Source organism: Chrysochloris asiatica, unplaced genomic scaffold (genome assembly GCF_000296735.1).
Source record: "Chrysochloris asiatica unplaced genomic scaffold, ChrAsi1.0 scaffold00094, whole genome shotgun sequence".
NCBI classification, from domain to species: Eukaryota; Metazoa; Chordata; class Mammalia; order Afrosoricida; family Chrysochloridae; genus Chrysochloris; species Chrysochloris asiatica.
Genome location: NW_006408612.1, coordinates 2,318,357 through 2,345,844, shown reverse-complemented (window position 1 = coordinate 2,345,844; position 27,488 = coordinate 2,318,357). Strand labels below are relative to the sequence as shown.

Sequence of the window (27,488 nt, the reverse complement as noted above, 5' to 3'; positions counted from 1 at the left end):
CCCGCTGACTAGAATCCTTTGGGTCTCCAGAAAACCCAGCACTCGCGGTCTAGCAGCGTCTGGACACAGGTCAAGAGGGGAGCAAGTCATCGTAGGGGCTAGACCGCCAGCTGAGCGTGGTTTGCGGCTCACATCTGGGTGGCCAGACCGTTCGCTCATGTCTTTTGGGAAGTGAGGAGGAACCAGACGAGGGTAGTGTCTTCAGTTTAACTTCTGGGTTAGCTGTGAGTGGCTGCGGGAAGTAGGGAGACGTGGGCCTCCCCCAAGCATCGCGTCTCAGGATTAGGAGGGTCCTGCCGATGGCCCAGGCCGGGGATCCCCAGTCAAAAGGAAATGTTTGTAACTAAAGGATTCCGCCTGCGAGCTAGGAAGGGAAAACGAACGGAAGGGCTGACTGGGCAGGCGCTGACCCCGACGAGCACCCTTGGGTACGATCAGTGTGGGAGCCCCAAGGGGAAAAATTATTTTCAAAAAATTCCCAGCTAACAATGAGGTTCTCGGGTTTTCCTTTTGGCGTACGAGTGCTTGTGTGAAAAGTTCAGACTCAAAAATTAACCACCTACCCTTTCCCTCCAATAACTGTCAGAGATACAATTGGGTTTAAGAGGTGAATGTTTTTTATTCAGGCAGTCAGGACAGGAGAGACCACCGAAAAGCCTGCTCCTCTGGGAAACCCCTCATCTCCAAATGAAAGGGCTTCAGCTCTGTATCCCAAACTGTCCTTAATCCCTACAGTTTATTATGCGCTAGGTAGGGTACCGCTCAAGCCATTGATCTTAATCACCCGTGTCTTCTGAAAACTCTCCAGCTGGATTTCAACAATTTAGGAAAGCAGGCTTTCAACAATTTAGGAAAGCAGGCATTATTAGTTGGCTGTGCCCTTCGAGCCTCAGGCCTCATGAGGCAGTTTGGTCAGAATCTGCGCGCCTTCGGAAGTGATGAGAACTGTGTGCTCGAACTGGGCTGACCTGAAACACACATGGCCTGGGTCAGGACTCCTGTGAACCCCAAGGGCCAGGAGCTGCTGCTCGCCAGCCATAGCCTTTAGGGGAGTCATCCCTTCACATGTAATTGAAACGCAACAAGGTAGAAAGCAAACACCTTTGATTGTCTAGGGAGACCGCAGTCCATGCATCCTCCAAAACTTTAAATTCAGGGGATCCCTCAGTGATGATTGGCTCTGGAAGAGGGAAAATATTTACTGCAATGACCTCATCAGATTCTTGTCAAACATTATTTCGGTTGATTGTCAAAAAAGAGAATACGAAGGTCCCCCCCCCCCAAAAAATACTTCTCCCAGGGACTCATGTTGTCACTTTGTAAGGGCTGATAATTGATGTTGCTTACACTGTATACTACAAACTAAACAGTAGGAAAAGGAAATGCTACAGCATTCAAAAATGTATGAAGTTGTCTAGTTCATAATTTTTTAGAGAAAGAAGGGCATTTTAATCAAGCCTTAATTAGGACCCTGTGGATAACCGCCACCCAAACACCAGTCCCTTTTATAAATACCAGGCAGTTTTAACAAATATTTGAATTTTTAAAACATGCTCAAAATGTTCATTAATCAGCAAATAACAATTTTCTTATTTCACTCTAATTACTTCTCGATTAAGCCCCACAGTAAGAAATATAGTGCCTTCATGCCACTGGGTGATTGGAATCTGGAGGTGACACCAATCATAGGACCAGCCAGAAATGGGCCCGTCAGAGAGCACATGCCACTTGCTGACAGGGAGCAAGTCACATAATCCTCCCTACTTACTGGGCATTAAGGAAAAAAAAAACAAAAACAAAAACACCACATTATGTTGGTAACAGAATTAGAGGTTGGATGGCTGCCGTCTCCCAAATGTGTCGGTAAGTATCTGATTTAGGAAGATGGCTCGAGGATATTATATAATCAGATTTACTATGCATCCGAATTATTTAATTACACTGATTGACTTTATTAGTCCTTAAGGGACTGCCTGGCTTAGACCAGCATGCCACTTCAGATAGAAGAGCCACCGAGGAAGAGGCATCTGGGCACTGACCTATGGTGAACACCATGCCCTCCTCCATGAGCAAGTCGTTGTCATTGGCTGCAAAACAAACAAAACATGAGGTGGGGGGAAAAGGGAGTGGGAAATCATGAGACAAAAAGAACAAATGGAATGTAGGGTTGGGGGTCTGCTAAAAAAAACTCCTGTCATTTTATTTCTTATCTTTTTGGGGAGACAGAGAAGTAGAGGTTTCTAGAGTTCTGGGTGGTAGCTACCACTGGGGCTAAGCACACAGCTCCTGGGCCTTGGCTGTCCCTTTGTCTGCCTGTGCATGGGGTCACACACCCTGGGAAAAAGCCCCAAAAGGCAGGCAGTGGCAGTCTAGGTGTTTCACACAACTGCTGGGCTCGGCCCCCTCCCCTTACTCCCCCAAGGCCTCTGTCCTGCAAGGTCTCACCACCATGCCACCCCAAAAAGAAAGAAGTCAGGCTTCCCTAAGGAAGTGTGTGCAACCCCAGGGCAGCCTCCTGAGTTCATGGGGGAAGAGGCAAGAGCAGAGGGTATACAACTTGTGAAATAACTCTGGGTTTGGGGGCTGGGTGGGAAGCAAGGTTGAAAGGCCCTCTCTGCACTTCTGTATGACCCTCTCTTGAGCCAGATCAGGTGGGACTCTGGTCTGAAAGAAATTCTGACCTACTGGGTCTCCAAGGATCCTTCAGGGATGGATTCCTTCAGAGACTGCCTCCCCTGCCACCAGTGGTCAGGACTATTAAGTGAAAGGACTGACCGAGTCCACAGGTCAAGGCTCAAAGACCAACTTTCCTTTGGTTCCTGTTCAGGTATGCACTACTTCCCTTAGGGGGTCTGCTCCAAAGAGCTACTTCCTACCATAACTGAAACCTCCTAGACCCCTCGGCTCACCCCTGCCTTCTCCCTGCAGGAGCGCACACCCAGCAGTGGCAAACAGGAGATTCTGGAGAAGGATCACAAGGGTGGGTATAATCTAGAAATCACTAAAGAGTACATGCTGCTAAATACATCAGCTGTCAACGCTGTGTAGGATGTAATGAAGTTTAACCACAACAGTCAGCGGTTAGAAAAGGGGGTAGCAAAGGAAAAACAGAAAACAGTTATATGTGCATGCTGCTGGGACATTAATGCAGTGGGGTTTTGTTTTCAGTAACTTTTTCTAGACAAATATCCCTTGTGCTTTCCAGTCATGTACCCTTCAGGAGAAGACAAAAAACAAAAATCTTATTTTGGGACTGAAACTGCTGGTTTCTAATGCAGTAACACAGTGATGCACTGGTTAAGATGAAGTAGTTCCTCCCCACACAGATCTCCCCACAAAATAACAGTATGGACTCAAAGCTGTAGGAAAGACTTCAAGAGCAAAGCTGCACTTCTTACCATGATGCCAAATTTCTGGATGTCCATGAAAGTAAGATCCTATTCCATGTCCAATGAAATGTGGGCAGACTTGCAAACCATTCTGATGAGTTATGCAGCTTTAAAAACGACCAAACAAAATATTTAATTGATGTACATAAGTTTTTAATGCCTACTTAGATAAAACAAAATCACTTTAAAATACTCTTTAACTCTTCTTTGACTAAGATTTAACTATGGAGTCCTTGTGTGGCACAGTGGGATAAGCACTAGACTGCACTATCAATTTGAATCACAAGGTCGGCAGTTCAAACTCAACAGCCACTCCTCAGAAACCCTCAGAAACGGGGTCACTGTAAGTTGGAACAAACTCAATGGCACCTAACAAAAAGATGAACAAGACTATGGGTGGTACTTAACAACAACAGCAACAGACCAAGGCTATTGGTCTCCAATTCTATGGTGCAAAATAGAATGCCGGAAATCAAAAGATCAAGGAAGAGACGAATCCATGGGACTAATAGCTCACACGAACAATATCCTACAATCTCATCACACCTGAAACCAGGAAAACTAGGTGGGGCCTGGACACCAATACCCATCATTCTGACCAGGGACACAACAGAAGGTCCCGGATAGAATGGAAAAAAGAAAAGTAGAACTCAAATTATTTTAAAAGGCCAGACACACTGAACTGAAAGCGACTAGAGTCTATGACTGAACATGGAATTGAGGTTTGTTAAGTACCACCAAGTCAGTGCGGACTCACAGTGACCCTGTATAGGTTTTCCAAGGAGCGACTGGTGGGTTTGAACCACTGACCTTGCAGCTAGCAGTCCAGTGCTTATTTTACAGTACCACACCAGGCCTCTTGTGGGTCACTATTATTGTTAAGTGCCATCGAGTCAGTTCTGACTCATAGCAACCCTATATAGGGTTTCCAAGGAATAGCTGGTAGGTTTGAACTGCCAACCTTGTGGCTAGCAGTATAGTGCTGATTCTACAGTGCCACACCAGGACTTCTAGTCAGCCAAAGAACAGAGCGTCTTACAAAATAAACAAGATTACCTGTCAGTCATACAATTCATCAAACAATGAACTGTATGGGACCAAACTGTCAATATTTACTCAAAAAACAAAGGTGAGAAGACAAAGAGTTAGAGGGAAACTAGATTAATGAAAACAGAACAAACAGAATGGAAATAATGACAATGCTGATTGGCACATTGCAAACATTGTAACCAACAGCACCGAACAGCTTGTATAAAAGTTGTTTCAGTGGACCTAATTTACTGTGTAAACTTTCACCTAAAACACAAAATATTATTAAATTTAAACAGTATATAAATAATAACAGCTTATGCTTTACTTAAATACACTTGTAGAAAAAATTTATAATTTACCCATAAATGTCATCTAGGAAATACTATTTAATTTATAATGAGGTAAGACATTTCATAACAACCTTTTGTTTGCTTGGAAAGTTTTTTTTTTTAAATTATCTGAAAAAGAAAAAAATTAGATATATTTCATCAGATAATATCATTAATGATTTAATTATTCTGGAATAATTTCATTTTTTGCTATTGTTAACAACTTCCTTTGGATATATGAAACAAGAAGATATGTGTCTAACACAGTAATTTGCTTCCTTTATCTTAGTACAATATTCACACAAAGCCACTTTTAGACAACATGAGTGTCACACACACTTATGCAGACTGACTATACATAGCCAAGATCCATCTGCATTTACCGCAAGTCAGAAAAACCTTATTGGTTTTTAAGGGGATTCACAAAAGAACTGTGCAAATTACAACTGTGCAAAAAACAACAAAAATAATAACCATCTAAAACTATGACTTCCTTTTATTCTGGCTTATTTTCAAGACAATGAACATTTTACAAATAGACACACTAACACAAAAGGTCTAATCTGCTTTGTCAATATTCTTGAAACCATAAAACTTTGTAATTCAGGAATTCTACTCAAGACCTACATCATTACTAAAATTTTTTTTTTTTTATTTTAATCACTCTGATACTAAGAGATGCTACTATTATGATTTCTAAATCTAATGTTTCATTGGTTACTTCATGATGCAAGTATTTTGGGTTCCATCTAGCTGATACAAATGAATTCTAGCATATTGAGTCCAACCCTAAAATCTTCACATACAGTGTTGTTATCAGGTGAACATGTTTATTTCTGGGAACACTGGAAAGATACAGACATATATACCAGTAACAATTCATATTTTCATGTAGATGAAGGGCATTATGCCCTTAACCCTAAACAGAACAACAGATTGAAATTTATAGGTCCCAAACTAGTTTCTAGCAGACTTTATATTTAGTTTAACATGGACTCAGTTTTTAGCTTGTATCTTTGTGGGTATTTGTGTCTTTATTTCTTTTTCTCAAAACATTTTAAATCTTCATGGGCGGACTTGTAAGACATCTTCACTTACATAGGACATAGGATGCTGGTTATAGGATGTCACTATAACCAGCAGACAAGCAATTTCGCATTCAGATTTACTATCCATGTAACTAATAGCACTGTTGTTGTTGTTAAGTGCCATGAAGTCGGTTGTTAAGTGCCATGGAGAGGAGCAGCTAGCTGGTGAGCTTGAACCGCCGACCTTGCAGTTCAAACTAACCTTGCAGTCCAGCACATTAACCCACAGCGCCACACCAGGACTCCAACTACTAGCATAGAAATAGGTAAATTATGCATATGTTGAGGATAGGAATGATGACCTAACATTCTTATCTGATAAGTTGCCCTATATAGTTATTTTTTAACTGTGGATCTTTGCACTTTGAGCAAGGCCGTATAACACCTTTTCCAAGATATATGTAGTTGTACCACACAATTTCTGACTCTAAACTGAAGATGGAAAGTAGATAGAGGGTAGACGAGATGTTTCTAAATAAGACATAATCTATACTTGTATATTTTTTTAGAAGAATGGCTTCTACCTGAACTATAAATTATGTTAGCTTAGTTCCAACAAACCTCAATGATTCTAAGAACATTCAATATACATTGTTCTTCTATTTTCTTTTCTTTAAACAAATAGCAAAACTTTTTTTTTTTTTTTGAATTATCATTACTAAGGATCTAACTGATTGGCAGGCATCACATTTTAAATGTGTGTTGCAGAAGCAATCTTAATTTTAATTTCCAATATGAGGAGAAGAAGAAAGCCCACTTTGAGCAATGGTCTCCCCGTCATACCTCTCATTCCTCTTCATAAAAGAAGCTGTGTGATTACCAGGTGGCCAGAGATATCTGAGTGTATTCTGAAGACAGCTTACTCCCTGGACTCCTGCTATAGGAGCTTCTGGCTATAGGAGTGTCATGGAGGCAAAGGGTGGAAAGAGGAAAAGCACAGGGCACATTTCCCTCTGTTCCTTGGCTGAGCATCATCTGCCCATCTCAATGTTTGATTCCCAGAAGCTAAGTGTACATTTCTGTTTGCTCTTTATGTATTTTCCTTTGGGATTGGTACACAGTTTTTAACATTTACTGGAATGAAAAGGGATAAAAATCTCATGAATGTTCTTAATTACTGCTTCAAATCATGCCCCTTCTACTATTTGGGAACACATGACTAGTTACCTGATTGTAGGGTTTAAATCATACTTCACAGAGACAATTCCAGATACGTGAAGTAGTAAATTCCACTCCTTGAACATTAACAAGTGTTGGTAACACTACTTTTGGCATGGTGATATAGGGCACAGATGCCCCTCTTGATGAACATGGAGAGGGAAATGAAAATAGCTGAGCAGGCAGGAGTGTCCCGGAAGTAGGGGAATGGCTCTCCAACGCCAGCCATGGAGGCCATGACTCCTTTCTGAGCACAGTGGTCTTCTTGCTCTGGATATTTCCATTCATGAAATCTTCCCTCTTATTGTCTGATAAGTACTGAACATAGCTCTCTGGATATAGTAACTCTTCTGTTCTGATTTTCCTTAACTAAAAGGTCTCTAAGACAGTAGAGCACCTACCTATCCAAGAGCCTGAGCACATTAATGATTTGAAGCCCTTCATACAAAACATCTGGAGTCCTGGTGTGGCACTGTGGGTTACTGCAATGGACTGCAAAGTCGATCTGAACCGCAAGGTCGGTGGTTCAAGCTCACTAGCTGCTCCTTGGAAACCCTATACAGGGTCTCTGTGGGTTGGAACTGACACGACAGCACTTCAAAACAAAAACAAAAAACTACACATATTTCGGTTATATTTATAGTGGAAAGAAAAATTTTAAGACATTTCATCCAGTGGCCATTTTCTTCCATGTAATTTCCTTTCATGAGGCGGTTATATTCAATTGAAATGCTTAGATAAATTACTTAATAGATTTTTATGTCTCAAGGGACACCTAATTTTGTAAGTTATGGAATTTCACTTTAAGCTTTCCAGATTTTGTTTTACACAGCAGCTTTTGAGTGAAGGAATTCACAAGTTCACGGATTCCTTCTAATGACAAGGAATGTTTAAGTACAATTAGTAATATTTTTGAGAGCCAACAACTGTTTTCCAAAAGAATGGCACATATTTTTTGTTTCAAACTGGATCAAAAATTACTGTATTTTTCTTACAGTCGTGCTGAACTTTTATTTGAGGTTTTCTGTTTCTGAAAAGCAGACATGATGGATTGAAATAAAAGATAATTTATTGCAATGCTTACTTTCATGTGCAGAGAGAAGCAGTATAATTGTAATTTACAGTAGCTGTCAAGAAAAATCCATCACAGATGACATTAAAATGACTTATTTTGCCTGAGCCACTTATTGTTTAAATGTGCATAATCTAATAGAAAAGAGATTATTTTTTTAAATCTGCTTTATATTGTTCTAAATTAATATCAAAACATATACTTATGAATTAAACATTAAAAACCATTTATTGATACTTTGATCATGCCATTTTCAACTATAAGTTTAAATTATTTTTGATGGAACTGTCACATATTTGTGATGAATGAATCTACACATCCACAGTATTCTCATATGTCCAAATCATCATCTAGCAATAATTACAAAAATACATATTTGAAAATATTTTCAACCTAATGGAGGTATGAGTAATCTAACAACACTGCAGTCTAAAGATCACTAGGTATCCCTCACAAAGTGGAAGGACATACAGAAAACTCTTCTCATTCAGTCAGTTTTGCCTATATATTTTCAGAGACGTCTGCTATCTTTTAGATTTCACTGGAGAATTTCTAAATCTTCCTATAAAGCTCTCTGGGTTTTTGGCAACATGATGACACTACCTAAAGACGCCTGAATTTTCGTTCTATAGTGTACCATGAGAGAGAGGCTATGGAAAAGATGGTGACTATCTTAAAATAATTACAACAGAGTGGAAAGGAGTGTGCAAACCTCCAGTTTTTAATGACTCCAAGTACTTTTGACTTCAAGGTGGCAACTGTTTATTTACTCCTTAAGATTTTGCCTGAATACGAAAATGCAAAGTAACAGACATCTAGAAACACTGGCTTTTAACATCTCAGAAGAAACATTTGTTCGAGACAGGGCCAGTTCCCTCCCCAGTGACAGACACAAACCATCTAAATAATGAAATGTACTAGGGTAAAAGTAAAAAGTTCATTGTCTATTATTTTCCGCATAGTTCTGTAAGTGCGACTGTTGGGACTGATCAGGTTTTCAAAGGAGCCTGCACATGCAAATTGGTACTCTATGAAAAACTGACCTTGCATCCAGATAGCTAAAATCCAATGTCACTTTCAATTCTACTCTTCTTCTTCTTCTTTTTTTTAATGTAGCTAGAATTAATGTAGTGAATATGTAATGAAATGCATTATCCTGCATGGAGATTTATCAGATTTTCCGACTGAATGCTTTGCTAGTACTAGCTGGAGTTCACCTGCATGTTGGTGTGGCGTGTGGCTCTTTTTTGTAAAGAGTTAAGTCGTACACAAAAAAAGGGAACAAAGGTCAGCACCCAGCCGCCACTTGAATGTGAGATTTTTCTTTTTATTCCCCTTGATGTATACTAGGCTCTGTGTTATTAGTCTTAATGATGGAAAATTGTAGTGTTGATACAAATCTTTTTTTCAAAGTAGTAGGCGGGAGCTCCATTTGTTAGTAAGTTTTTTTGTGACTAAAAGCCACGGACAGTACATTTATGTAGCAGTAAAAGGCCTAGATGCTCTTTCCATAGCAGAGCTAATTATTCCTACTGTGACCTTACTGATCCAGCCTGTTCCTAGTACATCTCATCTGCACGCCTGTTCCTCTGTGTGGATGGTGTCAGAGAATATGAAAAACCCTATAATGAAACCATTTTCATGATGGAGAAAGGCTACTGGAGTTGCACTTGCTACAAAGAGGCTCAATTATATGAGTAATTGTGATAATTTTCTACATTCATAGCCTTCAATGGGGAAAAAAGAATGAGAGCCACAAAGGAAAATTACTTTAACAAGAAAGTACAGAGAGTAAAAATGGAAGAAGAGACAAAAAGGGGAAAAAATAACCAGAAAAAAAGTTTAAAAAATAGATCTGGAGGGAGGAATAGCGAGACAGGGAAAACAACAGAAATGCTCAAAAGCCCATGTGCAGCTGTGTTGCACAATTAAATTGAATTTTTTTTCTGCAGTTGATGAATGTGACTACTGCAAATGTGCCTCTGTAGTTAGCTATCATTTGTTGTTCCGTGACAGGAAAAGGATAATTACCTCTCAGAGAGAATCAAAGGCTGACATGCCCTTTAGACACAGCCCTGAATGCAGAGCTCCATAGAATGCTTGAATAAGAATCTAGTGTTCTCTGCCCCCTTCTACTGAAGAATAAATTTTGTTAAAATGCAAGAGCACCACCAGTAAATTTGTTGAACCCTAGGTGTTCAAAAATATGAGGTGCATCTATCGACTCATCCCATTTGCAAAAATAAAACTGCATTTTGAATTCATTTCTATTATATTCATGGACAGTAAGATAGTGAGATATGCATTAAATTTCTTTTCCCAGTAGGGGTCTGATTCAACATTTCCTATGAAAGAACAGAGAGACACTATCTTTTTTCCCAGGCTAGTTAGCCTATAATTTAAAACTGTCAAAAACACAATTTTGTTCAAAGTCTTCAATAAAAGCTTCTCAGATATAGCCCAAAGAGATTTTACTAAAGTTTGATTCAGACACTGTTACAATATTTTTAAAGCTATAAATACATTTAACTGATATTTTACTGCCTTTTTTCTTAAAGTATTTGAAGGTTTACGGGAGGGGGGATAAGGCAGCATCTTTTCAAGGTGACTAAGCCTCCCATCCTTTAGGCAAGTGGGAAGTATTCAATGGTTCATATTAATGAGAACACAGTACTTTAACGGGAACTGATGTGATCATCTTGAACAAAATGTGTTACACAGAAAACACAGACTCTAAATGTCTACTTCAGAACAATTATGGGGGAAAAAATAACCTAAAAGTAGGTAACAGATGACAAAGAAAAATCTTGAATTCAGAAACTATCCATATACTCAAAAAGCAGGCAGGGGGTGATTTGCAGAAACGAAGCAATACACAATAGTTTACAAGAAAAATGAACCAAACTATTTTCTAACATACTAATATACTAATTTGAAAGGTAAGGCTTGCTTGAGCTAACATGTTTTATCTTTGTTTCTTTCATAGGGGATCTGTTTTGCTTCATCCCTTTATTAAAATTTTGCTTTTTTCCCTGTCTTATTATCCAAGGGTTGGGATGTTTAGCCCCTCTTAGCTACTTACTTCCAGATTTGATGTAATTTTGAGAAAAGGTGCATTGCACCATAGACCAACGTGGTGAGCTAAAACTGAGGCAGCTATATAAATACCGTTTGATGTGATTGACTATAAATTTATTTGCTGAACCTGGTTGAACTCACTTTTTAAAAAACCGTTTTAAAAACAAAACAAAACACATGAGATAACAACATTGTAGCCTGGCAGTTCACATACTGATATCAAACTGAAACGAGGGTTCTGAATCATAAAACATGTCATCAACTGCATACCAAGCCACCAATAACCTTTGTACCATTTGCCAACCCTCCCTTTACTTGTCAGTGTCAGACTTACCTGATTGTGTTTCCAATTACAGAGAAGGGAACCCCTGCTCTGCAAGCTGCAATTGCTTCATCTCGACACCTCCTGGCAACCTCCACTAACTTTTTACCACATTCATCCACACTGCCCACCAAAAACGTCTCCGAAGTATCCCCGTGGTAGCCATGGTAATAGACCTAAACACAGGGAAAAATTGAAAAATATTCCCTAGTTTCAAAGCCCACTCTCCTAAAGTATAAATCGTGTTCATTTACATATTTAGTATATTCATATGTCTCATCCTCTTAAGGATTTCTCTCTCTAAAGTTTACCTATTTCAAAAAAAGATGTAAAAATGCTGAAACCTTACAGAAATGAAAAAGATGAAGCCATGTATCCATATTGAAAGATTTAAAAAGAAATAATGACTGGTGCAGCTGCTTCCGCATTATAATTAGCAATGCTAGGGTAACGTTTTGATTCCTTACTTTAGTTCTGAGCAGAAAAAAACTATACATGTAAAATTTAGTGACCAAAGATAGTGACCCACAGTTACCACAAAAGGTTTGGAGAACTAAAAATTCGTTAACACAGTCTTAGTACAATGTTTCTTCAAGGTCATAAAGGTTACTAGATTTACCAGTTCTGCACTTAGAAGTGGTGGTTTATAGTGATGAAAAGAAACAAGATAAACATGTCAGTATTCAGTCAGTCAGTAAGAGAATTTAGTTTGAAGAATTGAAATGGTTCATTATAGAAATGAAATACATTATAGAAAAATCCATTGTCTACAAATGAAATCTTATTCCTATGTTCCAGAGAGCAGAGTGTTAGCAGAAAATACTATGCATGAATTTTTAAATAATTAAACTATAACCAAATAAGCTTATGAATAAAGTTATAGAAAATATACTTTTTCAGTTTTCAGCTATTCAGAAGTCCCTGTAGGATACTGGATGATGCCAGATTCATTATAAAAATCAATGGTTACAACACACTATAATAAATACAGAAGACAGATGAGACTGGTTGAGTATTAATCCTTTGATGTATCATAGAATTTGCTCTTTTGCATATCCTTCCTATCTACTTATTTTTTCTAATCTTTCACATGACAATGTAAAAACTGCTATCAAAATGTATTTATCTGAGCTTTTTGCCAGTTTTCAATCTAAATTAATGTCTTAAATCTAGAAATCATTTGAAAACTCTGTGAGAAAAATAGGTAAGGTCTTTATTATAGCTTCCCTTTTTTCTTTAAAATTTTTTTTATTGTGGTAAAATATGTACAACACAAACTTTGCCATGTTAACCATTGTAATTCAGTGACATTACAGTGTCAATATTGTGTAACACTAACACCAGCCATCTTCAAAACATTGTCATCACCTCAGAGAGAAGCTCAGGACCCACTGAGAACAACTCCTCATTCCTCTCCCCCAGCCGCTGGTGACCACTGACACACTTCATGTCTAAGCCTTTGTCTTTGTTTACATTTCATATAGGTGGGATTAGACATTATTTATCCTTTGGTGTCTGACTTATTTTACTTAGCATAACATTTTCAAGGTTCATTCATATATAAGAACTTCATTTCTCTTTATGACTGAATAATATTTCATTGTATGTATATACTTGTTAAGTGCTGTTGAGTCAATGCCTACTCATAGCAACCCTGTGCAGGCTTTCCCAGGAGTAGCTGGTGGGTTTGAACTGGCAACCTTGCGGTTAGCAGTCCAGTGCTAATCCTACAGCGCAAGACCAGAACTCCATGTATATACTACATTTTGTTTATTTGTTCATCTATTGATGAACATTTAAATATACAATCAAAATTTCGACTAAGTGAAAAATGCTGCAATGAACAATGGTGTACAAGTATATGTTAAGAGTTCTTGCTTTCAAGTCTTCTGGACTTGACATTTTGCCTAAGAGTAAAAAAAGTTTATGGTAGTTTTTTGAGGAATTGCCAAACATTTTCCACAGCAGCTGTACCAGTTTACATCCTAACCACCAATGGACAAGGGTTCCAATTTCTGCACATCCACACCAACACTTGTTATTTTCCATTTTTCTGATTATCATATCTTCCTTTTATAAGTTAAGGTACTGAGGCATAGACAAGCAACTAGTCTAAGATTAGTGACAGAATACAGACGTAGAGCTAAATTAGTATGATGGATGATTGGCTCCTAGTTTCAGTGTTTTCTATAAATTGTCTTAATTACCTTCCAGTAGAATAGTATTTTACACATTTATTCTCATTTGTAGTCTTTTAATCCAGAAAAGTACAAGCTTTTACTTTACATACAATCATATAAAATAAGGACAATTATTTTTAAACTTTTTTAACAGAATATATAACTGCTATTTAAGTAAAAACTATATTATTTTCTAAAATCTCTAATTGCCTTTTTGTATTATTATTTGCTAGCTTTCCAAATGCCTACTTGAAAGATTCAATGTACATGTAAATACAATACTTTGGAAAGGCTGGGGCAGTTATCTATAATTACTATTTGTACTCACAACCTAGTCTTGTTTCATACTTCATTTGTTTAACAAATATTTATTGAGCAACTACTCTGGATGTCACATTCACTGTCTTTTCTTTTTATTTAGCACTCAGCTTTCAAGGGTGGGGGGAAGAAGCCCATTTTCTTGGGACATAAAATAGAGAGGTAAACAATTATAAAATGTTAATGATCATTTTCTGATAAAAGCTAGGATCTGGTAATGGAGTTCTTTATTTTATAAAGCATTGCATAAGAAACACAATCTGTTCAGATATGACCTATATGTTCCCTAGATGCCTTCACATTCCTAGACACTTAACAGTAATTTCACTTTGATTTATGAGTTTTATAGTTAGGAAATCATTTGGATGTTAAAAATGGAATTGTTTCTTAAAAATCTTTAGAAGAGAAATAAAGTATTCTCTTTGAATACCCTGGAAGCAGTAAGGAAGAGTACAATGATTTCATTTAAAGTAGTCATATTTTATTTGGAGGTGATTAGGTGAGCTAATAAAGAGAGATAAAACCCTAAAATCAGGTACAATCCAAAAGAAAAGTGTATCATGAAAACTATTTATTTCAAGTATACTTCCTAAAATGCCCCCCTTCTGTACAGTTCTGAGTTGGAAAGATGCCAACAGAATATATGTGGAGCAAATGTTCAAGTGTCCTAAGTAGGAAAAAATGAAACAGGAAACATCAACAATACAAGAATCTTTGATACTCTAGCACAAATCGATAGGATGGAAAAAGGTTGTATTAATTCAAACAATTAAAATTTTCACTGGCTTCAATTATTACGTACCTCATTCCTACCCCTACTTGAGTTTCATGGTTTGGATAGAAAATGACTATTACTAAAAGTATTTCTTTATTAATAAAATCTGTATTCCTTGAATGCCTCTATCATAGCTAAGTCTCATCAGATGTTTTAAATTTTACATAATTATTTTAAAGTTATTTATTCATCAGCAGATGTATAAAATTTATGTTTTACATACTCAAAGGCACCATACAATTAATAATAATAGTAAAAGAACTACCAAAGCACAGATAATCCACATTTGAGAAGGTGTACGATGAAAGGCTAAGAAAATTAGAAAAGGTTAGAGCTTCTACAGTTAAGTTCCTATGTAAAATCAGGCTTGTTATTTAAAAGAAAGGCCATTAACCATTTGGTGAAAAGTTAAGTATACAGAGAAAACTATTCTGCTTGCATGTGTCGAGTTCAAGGCTCTCTATGCCAGAAATGGAATACACGCTACCTTCAGGGATTTTAATAAATCTAGGGAACACTGTTAGCAAAAGAGCTGCTGTCCAAATAGACTGACACACACAGGCCAATGTAGCCCCTAATGACAGAGTAAGATAATGACAGGCCCCACTCAAAATCAGCAGGAAGAGGGAGATCAATCTTGGCAGAGTGAAGGAAAAATGCTGGCTTTCTTCGTGTTAGCTCATCTCATACATATCTAGCTTCAGCAGCTGCCCAGTACTGTGGTGCTCTGCATTAGCTACACAGTGGATCAATAACAATTACACCTTCTCAAAAACATGACACATAGCAGGATTGGGTTGACATTTCACTTAGGCCAACATTGATCTCAGTGCATCTGATTCCAGCCCTAAATTCGACTCAGGCCTGGGTTTACTTGGAATAAACACACAGTTAAAGACAAAAAAGGAAACCAGCTGCTTGCGTCTGGGTCTAGAAGTAAACAGCACTTCCATCGGTGCAGTTCACATTTTCAATCTACTCTTCTTCCTGTTGCTACCAGCAATTCTGAAGTTGATCAAAGACTATTTTTTATATGATTTACTCACCGTGACATCAATGTTGATAATATCACCATCCTGAAGAGGTCGACTGAAACATAAACAGAAAAAAATAAAATAAAATGGTGATAGACAGACCTCAATAAAAGAAGTATACAAATAAATGCCTAGTGACCATTATCACAAAGTCCAATGAACTCGCAGAGCTAATTTGGAGTGGAGGAGGAAAACATGAGATAACAATGTCTAATCGTTAACTTTTGTTAATCACATCCATTTTTATAAAAAATACATAGTATAAATATACTTCCATTGTTTAAGAATCCATCAGTCTTAAGAAGATGTAGTTACTGGTTGCCTTAATTTTGCAGAGTCAAAACAATAGTGAATAACTGTATTTGCCAACATTTGTATTTTTATCCTTTATAGGGTTAAAATCAAAGAAGTAAAAGACATATTTAATACACAACTACTTTTCTGGATTACATACTGCTGCAAGAAACATTAAATGGCGGAGTTATGTACATTTGGAAGCAAAGAGCTTCAACATTTTTGCTTTACCATATCAACTTTAGAAGTTTGCAGGTGGGTTTCAATTAAACTAACATGTCTTTCAACTTATGTTACAGATCTTGGTTTCCTGTTTTAGCTTTCAAAGGAACAATATGTTATTAAGAAATAATTACCTGTCAGGAATACCATGACATAGCACGTTGTTTACAGAGGTACACACAGATTTTGGAAACCCTCCATAGCCTAGAGGTGAGGGATAGGCATTATGACTGATGATTTCCTGATGAACAAGGGCATCTATCTCTTCAGTTGTCATGTCAACCTAAAATAGTAAATAAAGAAATGATGCAGCGACACTTGAAGACATTTTCTGTATTTATTACCTATGCCTATAGCAATAGTACTTCCTGTCAAGATTGTATAAATTTACTGCAACAAACACGTGGACAATATCTTAATTATGTATGATTAGTGCTAAAATCCTAAACTGTGCTTTTTGACATTCATTTGGGAATATGATGGTGTTATCACCTATTAGGAAATGGAAATTCTAAACTCTAGGGTTCTTAAATCATTTGTAAGTCATGAAATGACATGACTCCTTGTTAGCTGGCAGATTTCAAAAGTATGTTCTTAGGCAAAATGCCTTCTTCTTCATTAATGGTTAACATCTTGGGATAACTGGGGGGTATAAATGCTCAAAAGGTATTCCGTTTAGATGACAAAGCTTGAAAAGCAGGTCAACCCCAAAGCAGGGCAAATGTTTCTCCATGAAACACTGACATGGGTTTGACAGCCATTTTAAAAGTGGAGTCTGATACATTTGTAGAGATTTGGTTTCCACTAAACTTGATTTCTTTAATATCTAAATAAATAAATAAAAAATTTTAAAGCTTTCCCCCTCATTAGAAGGTATACAGGAGCCCTAGTGGCACAGTGGTTAAAGAAATTGGCTGCTAACCAGAGGCCAGTGGTTCAAGTCCAGCAGCCGCTCTACAGGAGAAAGATACAGCAGTCTGCTTTTGTAAAGATTTACAGTATTGGAAATTGTATGGGGCAGTTCTACTTGGATCTACAAGGTCGCTATACATTGGAATCAATTTGAAGGCAGTGAATTTGGATGATTTTTTTTTAAAGCAGGTATTCAACTGCCCCTAAACGAAAAGAAAATTAAAATAAAATTTTATGAGTGCATGAAGACTGTTTCTATAAACTCTTAAATCATAAAATTATTCTAATACAAAAAGAAAGCTTTTTTATTTAAAAATGAATGATTTCCGTGGTAGTTTCTTTCATGTTATTTTATGTTCACATTCTGCTTAGTTTATCACACAGGTGACACCACCATGGGTTTCATCGTCAAGTCCTGCTTCCTAAATTCTGCCCACCTTTTGGTAACTGCCAGCCACATTTTCTTTTTGGACCTTTATTTAGGTCCGAAAGAACAGAATCTTGTAACAGGGCAGATACACATAATTATGTCGTTATACTACCTACAGCTTTGTGTTCTTGGTCTGGTCTTTCTTTGCAGAGATAATGCAATAGAATAGGAGCTAGAGGATAGAGCAACTCACCAGGCACACAGAAATAACACAGGGAATGAAAGCAGAAACTACAGGCAAGAGGAAGGGAGCAAAAGTCAAAGCCATCTGCCATTGATCAACTTGGAAAGAGTGATTCAGCCAAAAGTATTTCCAGAATTCTGTTACTTAAAACTTAATTTGGATTCAGCATCACCTTTTGAATATACATATGAAATAATAAAATCTCTTTCTCCCCATCCCAAGGCCGTATTGAATTTTTAATAGATTAGATGTACACAAAAGCAAAGTTAAAGGGAAAGGGCACAAAAAGGAGGGTTTGTTATCCCTTATGTGAGTGCTTCTGAGGCTTGGTGAGACGCCACCTTTAAACTCTTCCCAGCCAGGAGGAGGACATGACGGGCCAACTGACAAGCTTGATGAAGTCCTTGAATCTGATCTTCATTCTTAACTTCTATGCTGTCTCCCCAGTCGGGTACAATGCCTGTCGTCACATAGTCTGGCTTCTTTATGTGCTTGAGGAAAAAAGATTGAAAATGAAGATCAGAACCCAGAGCACGACAATGGGATCATTTTCTCAGACACAGCCTCCTGCTTCATGGAGCTCTGCCCTTCCTGCCGGAGCACCGACCTCCAGAAACGGGTACAACAGACCCTCCAGGCTGCCCCTAGTTCCTTCCCCTGCCCTTTTGAACTTAACACTGCCTGTTAGTACTGCCTCTGGATGGTCCCTTAACCTTACTATGCTTTGAGTCAAGCTGGACTCAAGTAGACTTCTGGTGAAAACAAACAGTAGTTTTCTTTCCTTCCTCCTCCCAACCTCGTTAGAAACATGTTGCCATTGATGAAAAATAGCGCCAAGCTTCCAAATTGCCAAACGGCTAATTAAGGGCACTTTCATCTTCTTTCCTCAAAGATAAAATTTATGCAAAAGATAGCTCACAACACCCTCTCTGAATGAATATATGTAAAAAGGCTGACTGCCAAGTCCATTGAAGCCTATTACACATACACTTTTCTTATATGTTGGAACATACCCAATAACGGGAGTGTGTGTGGTTGGGGGAAGGGAGGCAGAGTTGGAGAAAGAAAATAAAATCGCTTTCTTTTTTTAAATATTTTTTTTTCATAAGTACATAAAACTACCTAGAACAGTTACATCACTTATCAAAAACAAAAACAACCTCCCTGCTAAACACACAATATACAACCCATGTCGAACATTCTATACTACTTACTTAAATCCATGGACAGAACCCAGAAAATAAAGAATGTCTTCTACACTGAACTTCTTTCAGTCCCAGGTTTTGTAGCATTCTTCACAAACTATTTCTAGAAACTGCTACATAAGCATTGCTGAACAGTACACAGTAAAGTTATACATCAGTTTGGGACAGGAAGCTGAGGGAGACAACACTATTCAATTGAAACATCACAGGCATTAGGGAGGTTAGGGACCTCCTTTTTGTGAAGTGCATCATACAAGATTTCAGGCCTTTACTTAGTATCATTTTTGTTGGGCCTTTTGACACAGGTATTACCAGAGCTGGTCTCCCATGGCTTCACCCACAAAGAGTCTGTGCACATATTTCTGCTCTGGGATCTCACGAGGTTATAGTTACAGGCAGAAGGACTGTTGGATCCTCACTGATATTCTAAAACAATACTCAGTTACCTCTCTGAAGATTTCTTTTACTTTTTGACAAAGAAAATAAATGTCAATTTGTGAGTAATGCCAAGTGCTGGCCCTTGCTCTGATGGATGGACTTCCACCAAGCAGGAATGTGCTCTGGGCTCTGGTGGCCCGTCTGCTTGTCAGCCTTTGTCAGGAAAATGCTCCACCTACCTCCGGGTAATCCAGGCAGTTCCCAGATTACTGTCCCGGATGATGAAGTAATTCTGTTCCCAAATTCTGTTCCTAAATCTGTCTTTAAGTCAAATTTGTATATAAGTAGAAACAGGTTTGTATTTAATATTAGTTAGTCAAATGTTTGTCTTAGTACATAGTATATAATGAACTTTCCTATGCATTAAAAAAAAGAAACACTAAAACATCTTTAACATAATAATTTAGTAATAATAATAGGTTTTTAATTTTTTGCATGATAGACTTTTTTTGGGGGGTTAACTTTTTATTGTGAATTGAGTGATAGTTTACATGGGAGAACATCGGTTTTACACTCATTCTATCGTATTTCATTTCATTACAATGATTACAATCTCCTCTGTGCATCATCACTTAACAGTATTTGCTTCTATTTCTTTTATTCTCTGTTGTTTGGGGGGCTTTTTTTGAATGTACACAAAAACACTCAGAAATATATAATTTAAACAACCAAAGGGCATATTCTGCAAGCCTGCCTCCTGGCTGCCAGCATACACCCTTTCTCTTTCCATGAGTATCAGCTGCTCCCTCTTTCCATGTCATCATCTCTGCCTCCATCTCTGGTGTTGCTGCTTCTCTGGATAGGGTCACACATTCCACTAGTGCTCTTCTCCCTTGATGGTACTAGGAGTCTCTGTTTCTTGAATGTAAGATTAATTTCCTCCCCTCTTCTTTTTGTTTTCTCCCTTTACAGTTGTGACAATTGCAATTAGTCATGATAACAATTCCTACTGAATCATAAGAATCTTATCCCATCTCTTTTCAACAATAATACTGTTTTGATGAATGTCATAAAGTAGGGTCCATATGTTATTATAAATCATTGCATGTACTTCAAAGTTTTAATAAATAGACTTTACAGGATTGGTTCATAACTACAGTTGTTTGTAAGTAAGATGGTTGTAACCATGGTTGTTGTTGTTATGTGTTGTTGAGTCAGTATAGGGTTTCCAACGAGTGACTGGTGAGTTTGAACAGCCATTAGCAGTCTAGTGCTTATCTTACAGCACCCCACCAGGGCTCCTGTAACCAGGAACCAGGATACTACTACCTGTATAGTATACCTATATGAGTTCACTGATTAAAAAAAAGCTTAAAAAAGGGGAAAGCAGGTGGTCTTTGAGACAGATCTATATTTCTTTTAGCTATTCTTGTTCTTCCTGAATGATTTACACACCTCCTTCGTATTGCATTTTGAAAAATTGATAGATTGCTTTTCTACAAAATTGTAAGCTCTGAAAAAAAAAAATCAAGAATTCTCTGACACATTTTATTTAATTTACTCTGAAGAACAATTCAAAGCACGCCATCAATAACATGGAAACTGTAAGAGCAGGCTTTAGGAACAATATCTAGTATTCTGGTTTCAACTCATCACTCTTGAAAAAAAAAAAGAAATCAGTTTTTTTCCTCTACAGAAGTTAGGAAACTACAAATGTGTAGCGTTATCTTCATGCCAGGAGTTTCATATAGAAAAGTTCATGATAGAAATTTTCATTCTAAATGAGCTAAGTAGCTCAGCACTTCTGCTTTTTTAAAAGAATTAATGTGACAATTGCAGGATGTTAGAACTTCTAATATCATGTGTTTGTGTTTTAAATAACAAACCATGATTCAAATGCCTTAGAAAGCATTTGATGGTGTCTGCAGTCACTATACACACACACACACAAACCTATTATCTGGAAAAAGTAGCAGATTAGAGGCAATACAGTACCTTAGGGACTGGATGAGCTGGAGAAACTGCAGCCGGCAAAACTATACTGTGTGAAATATCTCTTTGTCTCCGGAAAAATAAATTTCTTCTTTGTGGACTGCCCGGCTGCTTGTGTGAGTAGGTGTGATTGAGTGGTGAAGAGAAAATTCTGTGGCAACCTATGAGCAGAAATAGACATCGTTTAAGTTAAAACAAAAACAACCTAAGGCAGTGCTGCACTTAAGATGCTGTGTTGTTATCTATTAAATCATTATTTGAATCTTTTATTGGCTCAGAAAGGAAAAGCCTCAAATAGAAAGGAAAGCAGTGGTATTCTAAGTTCTAGCAAAATAGTGGCACTGCTTATTTATTAGCTAATACTATGTTTACTATATAAATGTTTGGCAATGGAAAACTCTACTTTAATGGGAAATAAACATATAGAAACATCTGCTAAGCCCCAGGTTTGTAAGAAAAAGGGAACAAAACCAGTATCTTCCGTGGCAGTGTCCAAGATAATCCTGGATTCAGGGCACTGTTGTGATGGCTTTACACTTTTTAATGCCGGTTTCCTTTCAAGAAACATGGACAAATTGCCAGCTGCACTTTTTGCCCTCCATAGGATTACTGCTCTGTGTTAAGCTAACGTGCAGTGAAGCATTATACTGAAATTCACTGTGATGAATGCTCAAGTCAGATAAAGACCAAGTGGCAAAATGTGTAGTTTAACCCCAAAAGGAAAATGAACACAGGCTCCTAAAGTACCCGCGATAGGAATTTAGAAACAGCTATCAAAATTGGAAATGCGCATCTCTTTTGAATCAGCAATTCATCTTCTAGACTTGATCCTGCAGCTATTACCTTGGCTGTGCACACTGACCAATGTGTAAAGATGGGCTCTCACCGCAGTAGGAGGACAATCCAAACGTTCATCAATAGTGAACTGGTTAAATATACTCTGACATATCCAGAAAACAGAAAACTTACAGAGCCTTTAAAAAGAATAAGTTAAATCATCTCTACATTTTGATATGGAAAGAGGTAACAATACATTGTTAAGGAGGGGTGGAAGGGGTGTTGAGCAAAACGTATAAATAAGCCTACTAATGCAAAACGGTCTACACATTTATGTAAGCTTGTGTAAGCCTATAAAACTTGTGAAAATCAAAGTTTATCAACAATGGTTAGTTTTAAAGCCTGTGTTGGAAGGGAGACTTCTTGAAGATGTTTTTTCTCTACTATTAGATTAAAAACAAAGCCAAAAACCATACACTTATATGACTTTTATAATAAATAGTTTTTAAAAATTCTCAACATGTCACATCTGCATGGGAGAACATTTGGAAAGTGTTGGTCTATGAGAGGGTCAGCTAACTACATACCCAGGGGGTAAATCTGGCCTGCTCCTGTCATTACACATCTCACAAGTTAAAACTGGTTTTTACATTTGTAGACAGTTGGAAAAAATCAAAATAATATTCTGTAACACATTGCATTATATGAAATTAAAATTTCAGTACACATAAATAAGACATTTGGAATGTATTGTTGTAACGTTGAGTCGGTTCTGACTCATAGCAACAATGTATAGGGTTTCTGAGGTTTTACATCTTCTCGGGAGCAGAAAGCCTCAGCTGTCTCCTGCAGAGAGGCTGGTGGGCTCGAACCGTGGTCCTTGTGGTTCTCAGTCCAGTGTTTATCTTATGGAGTCACCACACTCCCATTTGGGATATAACCATGGTTATTCACTCAAAGGAGTCCTGGTGTGACGCTGTGGGTTAATGCGCCAGACTGCAAAGCCGTTTGAACTGCAAGGTTGGTGGTTCAAGCTCACCAGCTGCTCCTATACAGGGTCGCTATGGGTCGGAACCGACTCGAAGGCACTTAACAACATTCACTCAAAATTGTTGGTGGCTGCTTTTGACCTATAATAAGGCAGAGTTAAGCAGTTGTGACAGAGACCACATGGCCCATAAAGGCTACAATATTAACTATCTGGTTTTTTTACAAACAAAAGTTGCCAACCCCTGGTCTTGAACACTGGTTCTCAAAATGTAGTACTCAGACCAGTAGAATCAGTGTCTCATGGAAAAGAGATGCAAATCCTCCATCTACAGACCCAGAAACTTGGTGAATCTATGGTTGAACAAGCCTTCATGTTGATTCTTAAGAACTACTGGCCTAGAGTAAGTGCAGCTGTGACACATAATGGAACCACGAACTGAGAGTGAGTGCTGGCCCCCAATCTCAAGATCTTCAACAATTGGAAAAAGACCCAGAGAAAACCTGAATGATTTGCTGTCATAAGTTCCACTAAACCATTGTATTCTATAAAGTTGAATGTAAGATTGTTGAATCTAACTTATCAAGGTGTTTTGGGGTATTATTTAAGCAATTCTAAATCCAGACAAGATGCCAGTAATATAACTTTAAAAAAAAATTAATTGCTTCAGAGAAGCAATATTGTACTTTACAAGCTTATAAAGTACAATATTTATTTAAAGAAAGTATCATCAACCCTAGGATTGCCAAACAGCATATGAAGAGCAGGCTGGCCAGTCCTAGGAACTGCCAAGTGGAATATAAGTGGTAGGTTGGTATTCTAGGAAAAGCAGATCAGAAAGCAGAAGCCTGGACTCTTGCCTCAACTTTACCAGCTGTGTGGCCCCCAAGTGAGTTTTTTCCTTCAAGTCAGGTGAGAATTAATTAGGATAAGGTGTGCCATAAGGGATAGCTCTTTTAAGAGAATTTGACAAGTAAAATGGGAAAGAATGCCTGGGCTTCCCTATTGTTTCTGATATTGAGCACTGTGTTGGTCACTGTACTAGGCGTTAGCTCACTGGTCTTCATAAGAACCTATGAGTTGTGAGTTGTGATTACGCCACACTTGAAGATACTGAGGCACAGAACAGTAAATAACTTCCCCAGGGACACACAGTATGTGCCACAACTGAGGGAAAGCAGACTGAGCTGCCTATATTACTTCTCTCACAAGGAACAAATATACATAGAATCACCCAGAAAATGTAAAAAGCATCATCAAACTATTAAGTTACCATTGTCCAACTCATAGCAACTCTCTATAAAGTTTCCAAGGCTATAAATCTTTGAGGGACCAGAAAGCCTCATTTTTCTCCTGTGGATCAGTTAGTGGGCTCCAACTGCTGACCTTGCGGTTCACAGTCCAGCGCTTATCCCACATAGCCACTACACTCCCATTAAATTGCTACTATTATTAAATTATGTATCCAAAACTGTTGGTGAGTTGACCTAATCTATCCATTCTGTCTAGCCAAGCTCCCTTTGCTGACTAAATGCGCATTTCAGTGAGGTGGCTGATAGAAGTTAACTGACCTGCAGGTATGGGATGGAGAATCTGGGTCTCAGCTAAGGCAAAAGAAAAGACTCATGTAAAAATCAATCCATGTTCCAGGCCTCTAATTACATATCTAGATAGGTGCATACAAGATCACAGTGTTTCCATTACAAGGGAAGTGTGTATTCTGATTACTATTAATACTGACAATAATAATAGAAATAGTAATTATAACAATGATTAAAATGTAAATAGATACTTCCTTCATGTTAAGCACAGTGCTAAAAAAGGAAACCAAACCCATTGTTGTCCAGTGGATTCTGACTCATAGACTCTATAGAATGGAACTGCCCCATAGGGTTTCCAAGACTATAATCTTTACAGGAGCAGATTGTTACATCTTTTTCCTAAGGAGTGGCTGATGGGTATGAACTGCCAACCTTTAGGTTAGCAGCCAACTGCTCAACCACAGTGTTATCAGGGCTCCTAGCACAGGGCTAGGTAGTCTCTCTCTTTTATCTCTGGTCCTGACCAACCCTGCTAGCTAGGCAGGCAATGGCTAGTGTCACTATCTTATGGATGAGGCTCAGAAGAATAAGCGATTCCCCAAACTCACAGCCCTGGGAACAATGAGCTGAACCTGACTTCAATCCCCCGAAGTCTAAATCCAAGACTATTCCAAGCTGCCTTTCAACTGTAAATTCTATTACTGTTGCTCAGTATCATTAATGACCCTCTGCACAACAGAACAAAACATTGCCTAGTCCTGCACCATCCTCACAATTGTTATTATGTTTGAAGCCCATTGTTGCAGCCACTGTGTCAATCGATTCATTAAGGGTCTTCCTCTTTTTCACTGACCCTCTACTTTACCAAGCAGGATGTTCTTCTCCAGGGACTGGTCCCTCTTGATAACTTGCCCAGAGTATGTGAGGCAAAGTTTCACTATCCACGCTTTTAATGCGCTGGACTTCTTCCTGACACAGGTTTTTTGTTCTTCTGGCAGTCCTTGGTACTTCCACTATTCTTCTCCAACACCATAATTCAAATGCATCAATTCTTCTCCAGTCTTCCTATTAACTAGCATGATAGAAATGTGTTTTTTCTGGAGTTAGATTTTGATTAAAGGTTTTTTTGTTTTTGTTATTTTTATCATGCAAAATATAGCTAGGGACCAGTTAACATTTAGAATGAATGTACTTTTCCTGAAAATTCTTAGACATGATCTAGTTGGGAGGCATTGTGGCACAGTAAAAATATCATGAGTTTTGAAGTCAGACAGGCCCAAGTTAGTAAGTCTTTTGAGCTTCGCTTTCCTCTCTGTTAATAGGGATAATCGTGTTTTCTTCACCACTAGGCTGCTGTGGAGTCCTGGGGTGGCACTGTAGGATAAGCACTGGATTGATATACACAAGGTTGGAGGTTCAACCCTACTAGCTGCTCTTTGGAAAACTTTTTCAGGTTTGCTATGAGTCAGAATCTATTTGATGGCATTTACAACAGGCTGCTGTGAGCATTCGCTGACTAAACAAATGAGAGTATGCAAACAATCTTTAAAAAGACATCAATGAAAAAAAAAAGGGGGGAGTGATTAATCTTGCAGTCCAGGAACGGAGGACCCTAGGACCATCAAGAGAGGAGTGCATGGATGGAATGTGGGCCCTTATCCAGAGAAGCAGCGGCACCAGAGATGGAGATAGAGATGGGGGCATGGAGGACTCTAGATTCATCAACTAGGAAGAGAAGGACTAGGAACTGGTGGCCGGGAGCAGACTTGCAAAATGTGCCCTTTGGAGATGTAATTGATTATATATGCCTGAGTGGGGTTTTTTGTTTGTGTGTCTCTTAAAACAAAAAAGCTAAAGTGGATAAAGAGAAATACTTTTAACTGATGGTATATGGAGGGGATTATAATCAATGTAATGAAACAAGTTATATGAATTGTTGAATGTGAAACTGATGATGTGCCCTGTAAACTTTCATTCACTCAATCCACAATAAAAACCTTAAATTAAAAAAAAAAAAAAAAAAAGACATCAATGAGGCATTGGTTGTTTAGTGATACAATTCCTGCCCTCCATGTGGGTAATCCCAGTTAGGATCTGGCCAATACTCCTCATGCCCAGCTACTCCCCATCCGTCAGTGGAGGCTGGCATGTTACGGTGATGTTGAACAGGTTTCGGCGATGCTTCCAGACTAAGATGGACTGGGAAGAAAAGTATGGCAATCTAGTTTCAAAATATTGACCAAAGAAAACCAATCATGGCGGTGGCACAGAACTAGGCAGCATTAGGTTCTGTTGTGCATGGGGTGGCTGTGAGTGGTGGGCTGTCTCCATAGCAACTAACAGCAACATTATCTTAAAGAAAAAAACAGGTACACCATAAACGTTTTTTTTTTTCTGGAGTTAGATTTTGATTAAAGGTTTACTTCTCAACTCTTCAATGTGTTTAACTGTGGAGCCTCTAAATTTGTTTTTTTTTTCATTCAACAGCGACTTATTAGAACTCCTACTATATATGCCACGCTCTGGTCACAGGGGATACTAGGGTGAATAAGATGACCAGGTCCCTGCTGTCATGGAGCTGACATTCTTGTGGTGGGAGGCGGGCAATACTCAAGTCAGCAAATATATGAGGTGGTATCAGATGGTGATATGTCTGATGAAAAAGTGCCAGACACACAGCGTTGGATGGCACCTTGAAGCCAGGGTTCTAGTCCTGGTCATTCTAAGAATTCATTGGGTTGCCCTGAGCAATAATCACACAGTGAACACAGTCTGAAAGCTCACTGGCAC

The 27,488-nt window shown here is 38.2% G+C and overlaps 1 protein-coding gene across 1 annotated transcript in view; it reads right to left on the bottom strand.

The window, feature by feature from the left end:
- Positions 1 to 889: 889 nt before the first annotated feature.
- Positions 890 to 27,488, bottom strand: part of METAP1D (methionyl aminopeptidase type 1D (mitochondrial)) — a 108,436-nt gene continuing 81,837 nt past the window's right edge. Inside the window, 9 exon segments of the mRNA XM_006866694.1 lie at positions 890 to 968; positions 1,102 to 1,180; positions 2,040 to 2,087; positions 3,399 to 3,496; positions 11,481 to 11,644; positions 15,788 to 15,830; positions 16,426 to 16,574; positions 18,159 to 18,308; positions 21,396 to 21,553. Of these exon segments, the coding sequence (XP_006866756.1) occupies positions 890 to 968; positions 1,102 to 1,180; positions 2,040 to 2,087; positions 3,399 to 3,496; positions 11,481 to 11,644; positions 15,788 to 15,830; positions 16,426 to 16,574; positions 18,159 to 18,308; positions 21,396 to 21,553 (968 nt within the window).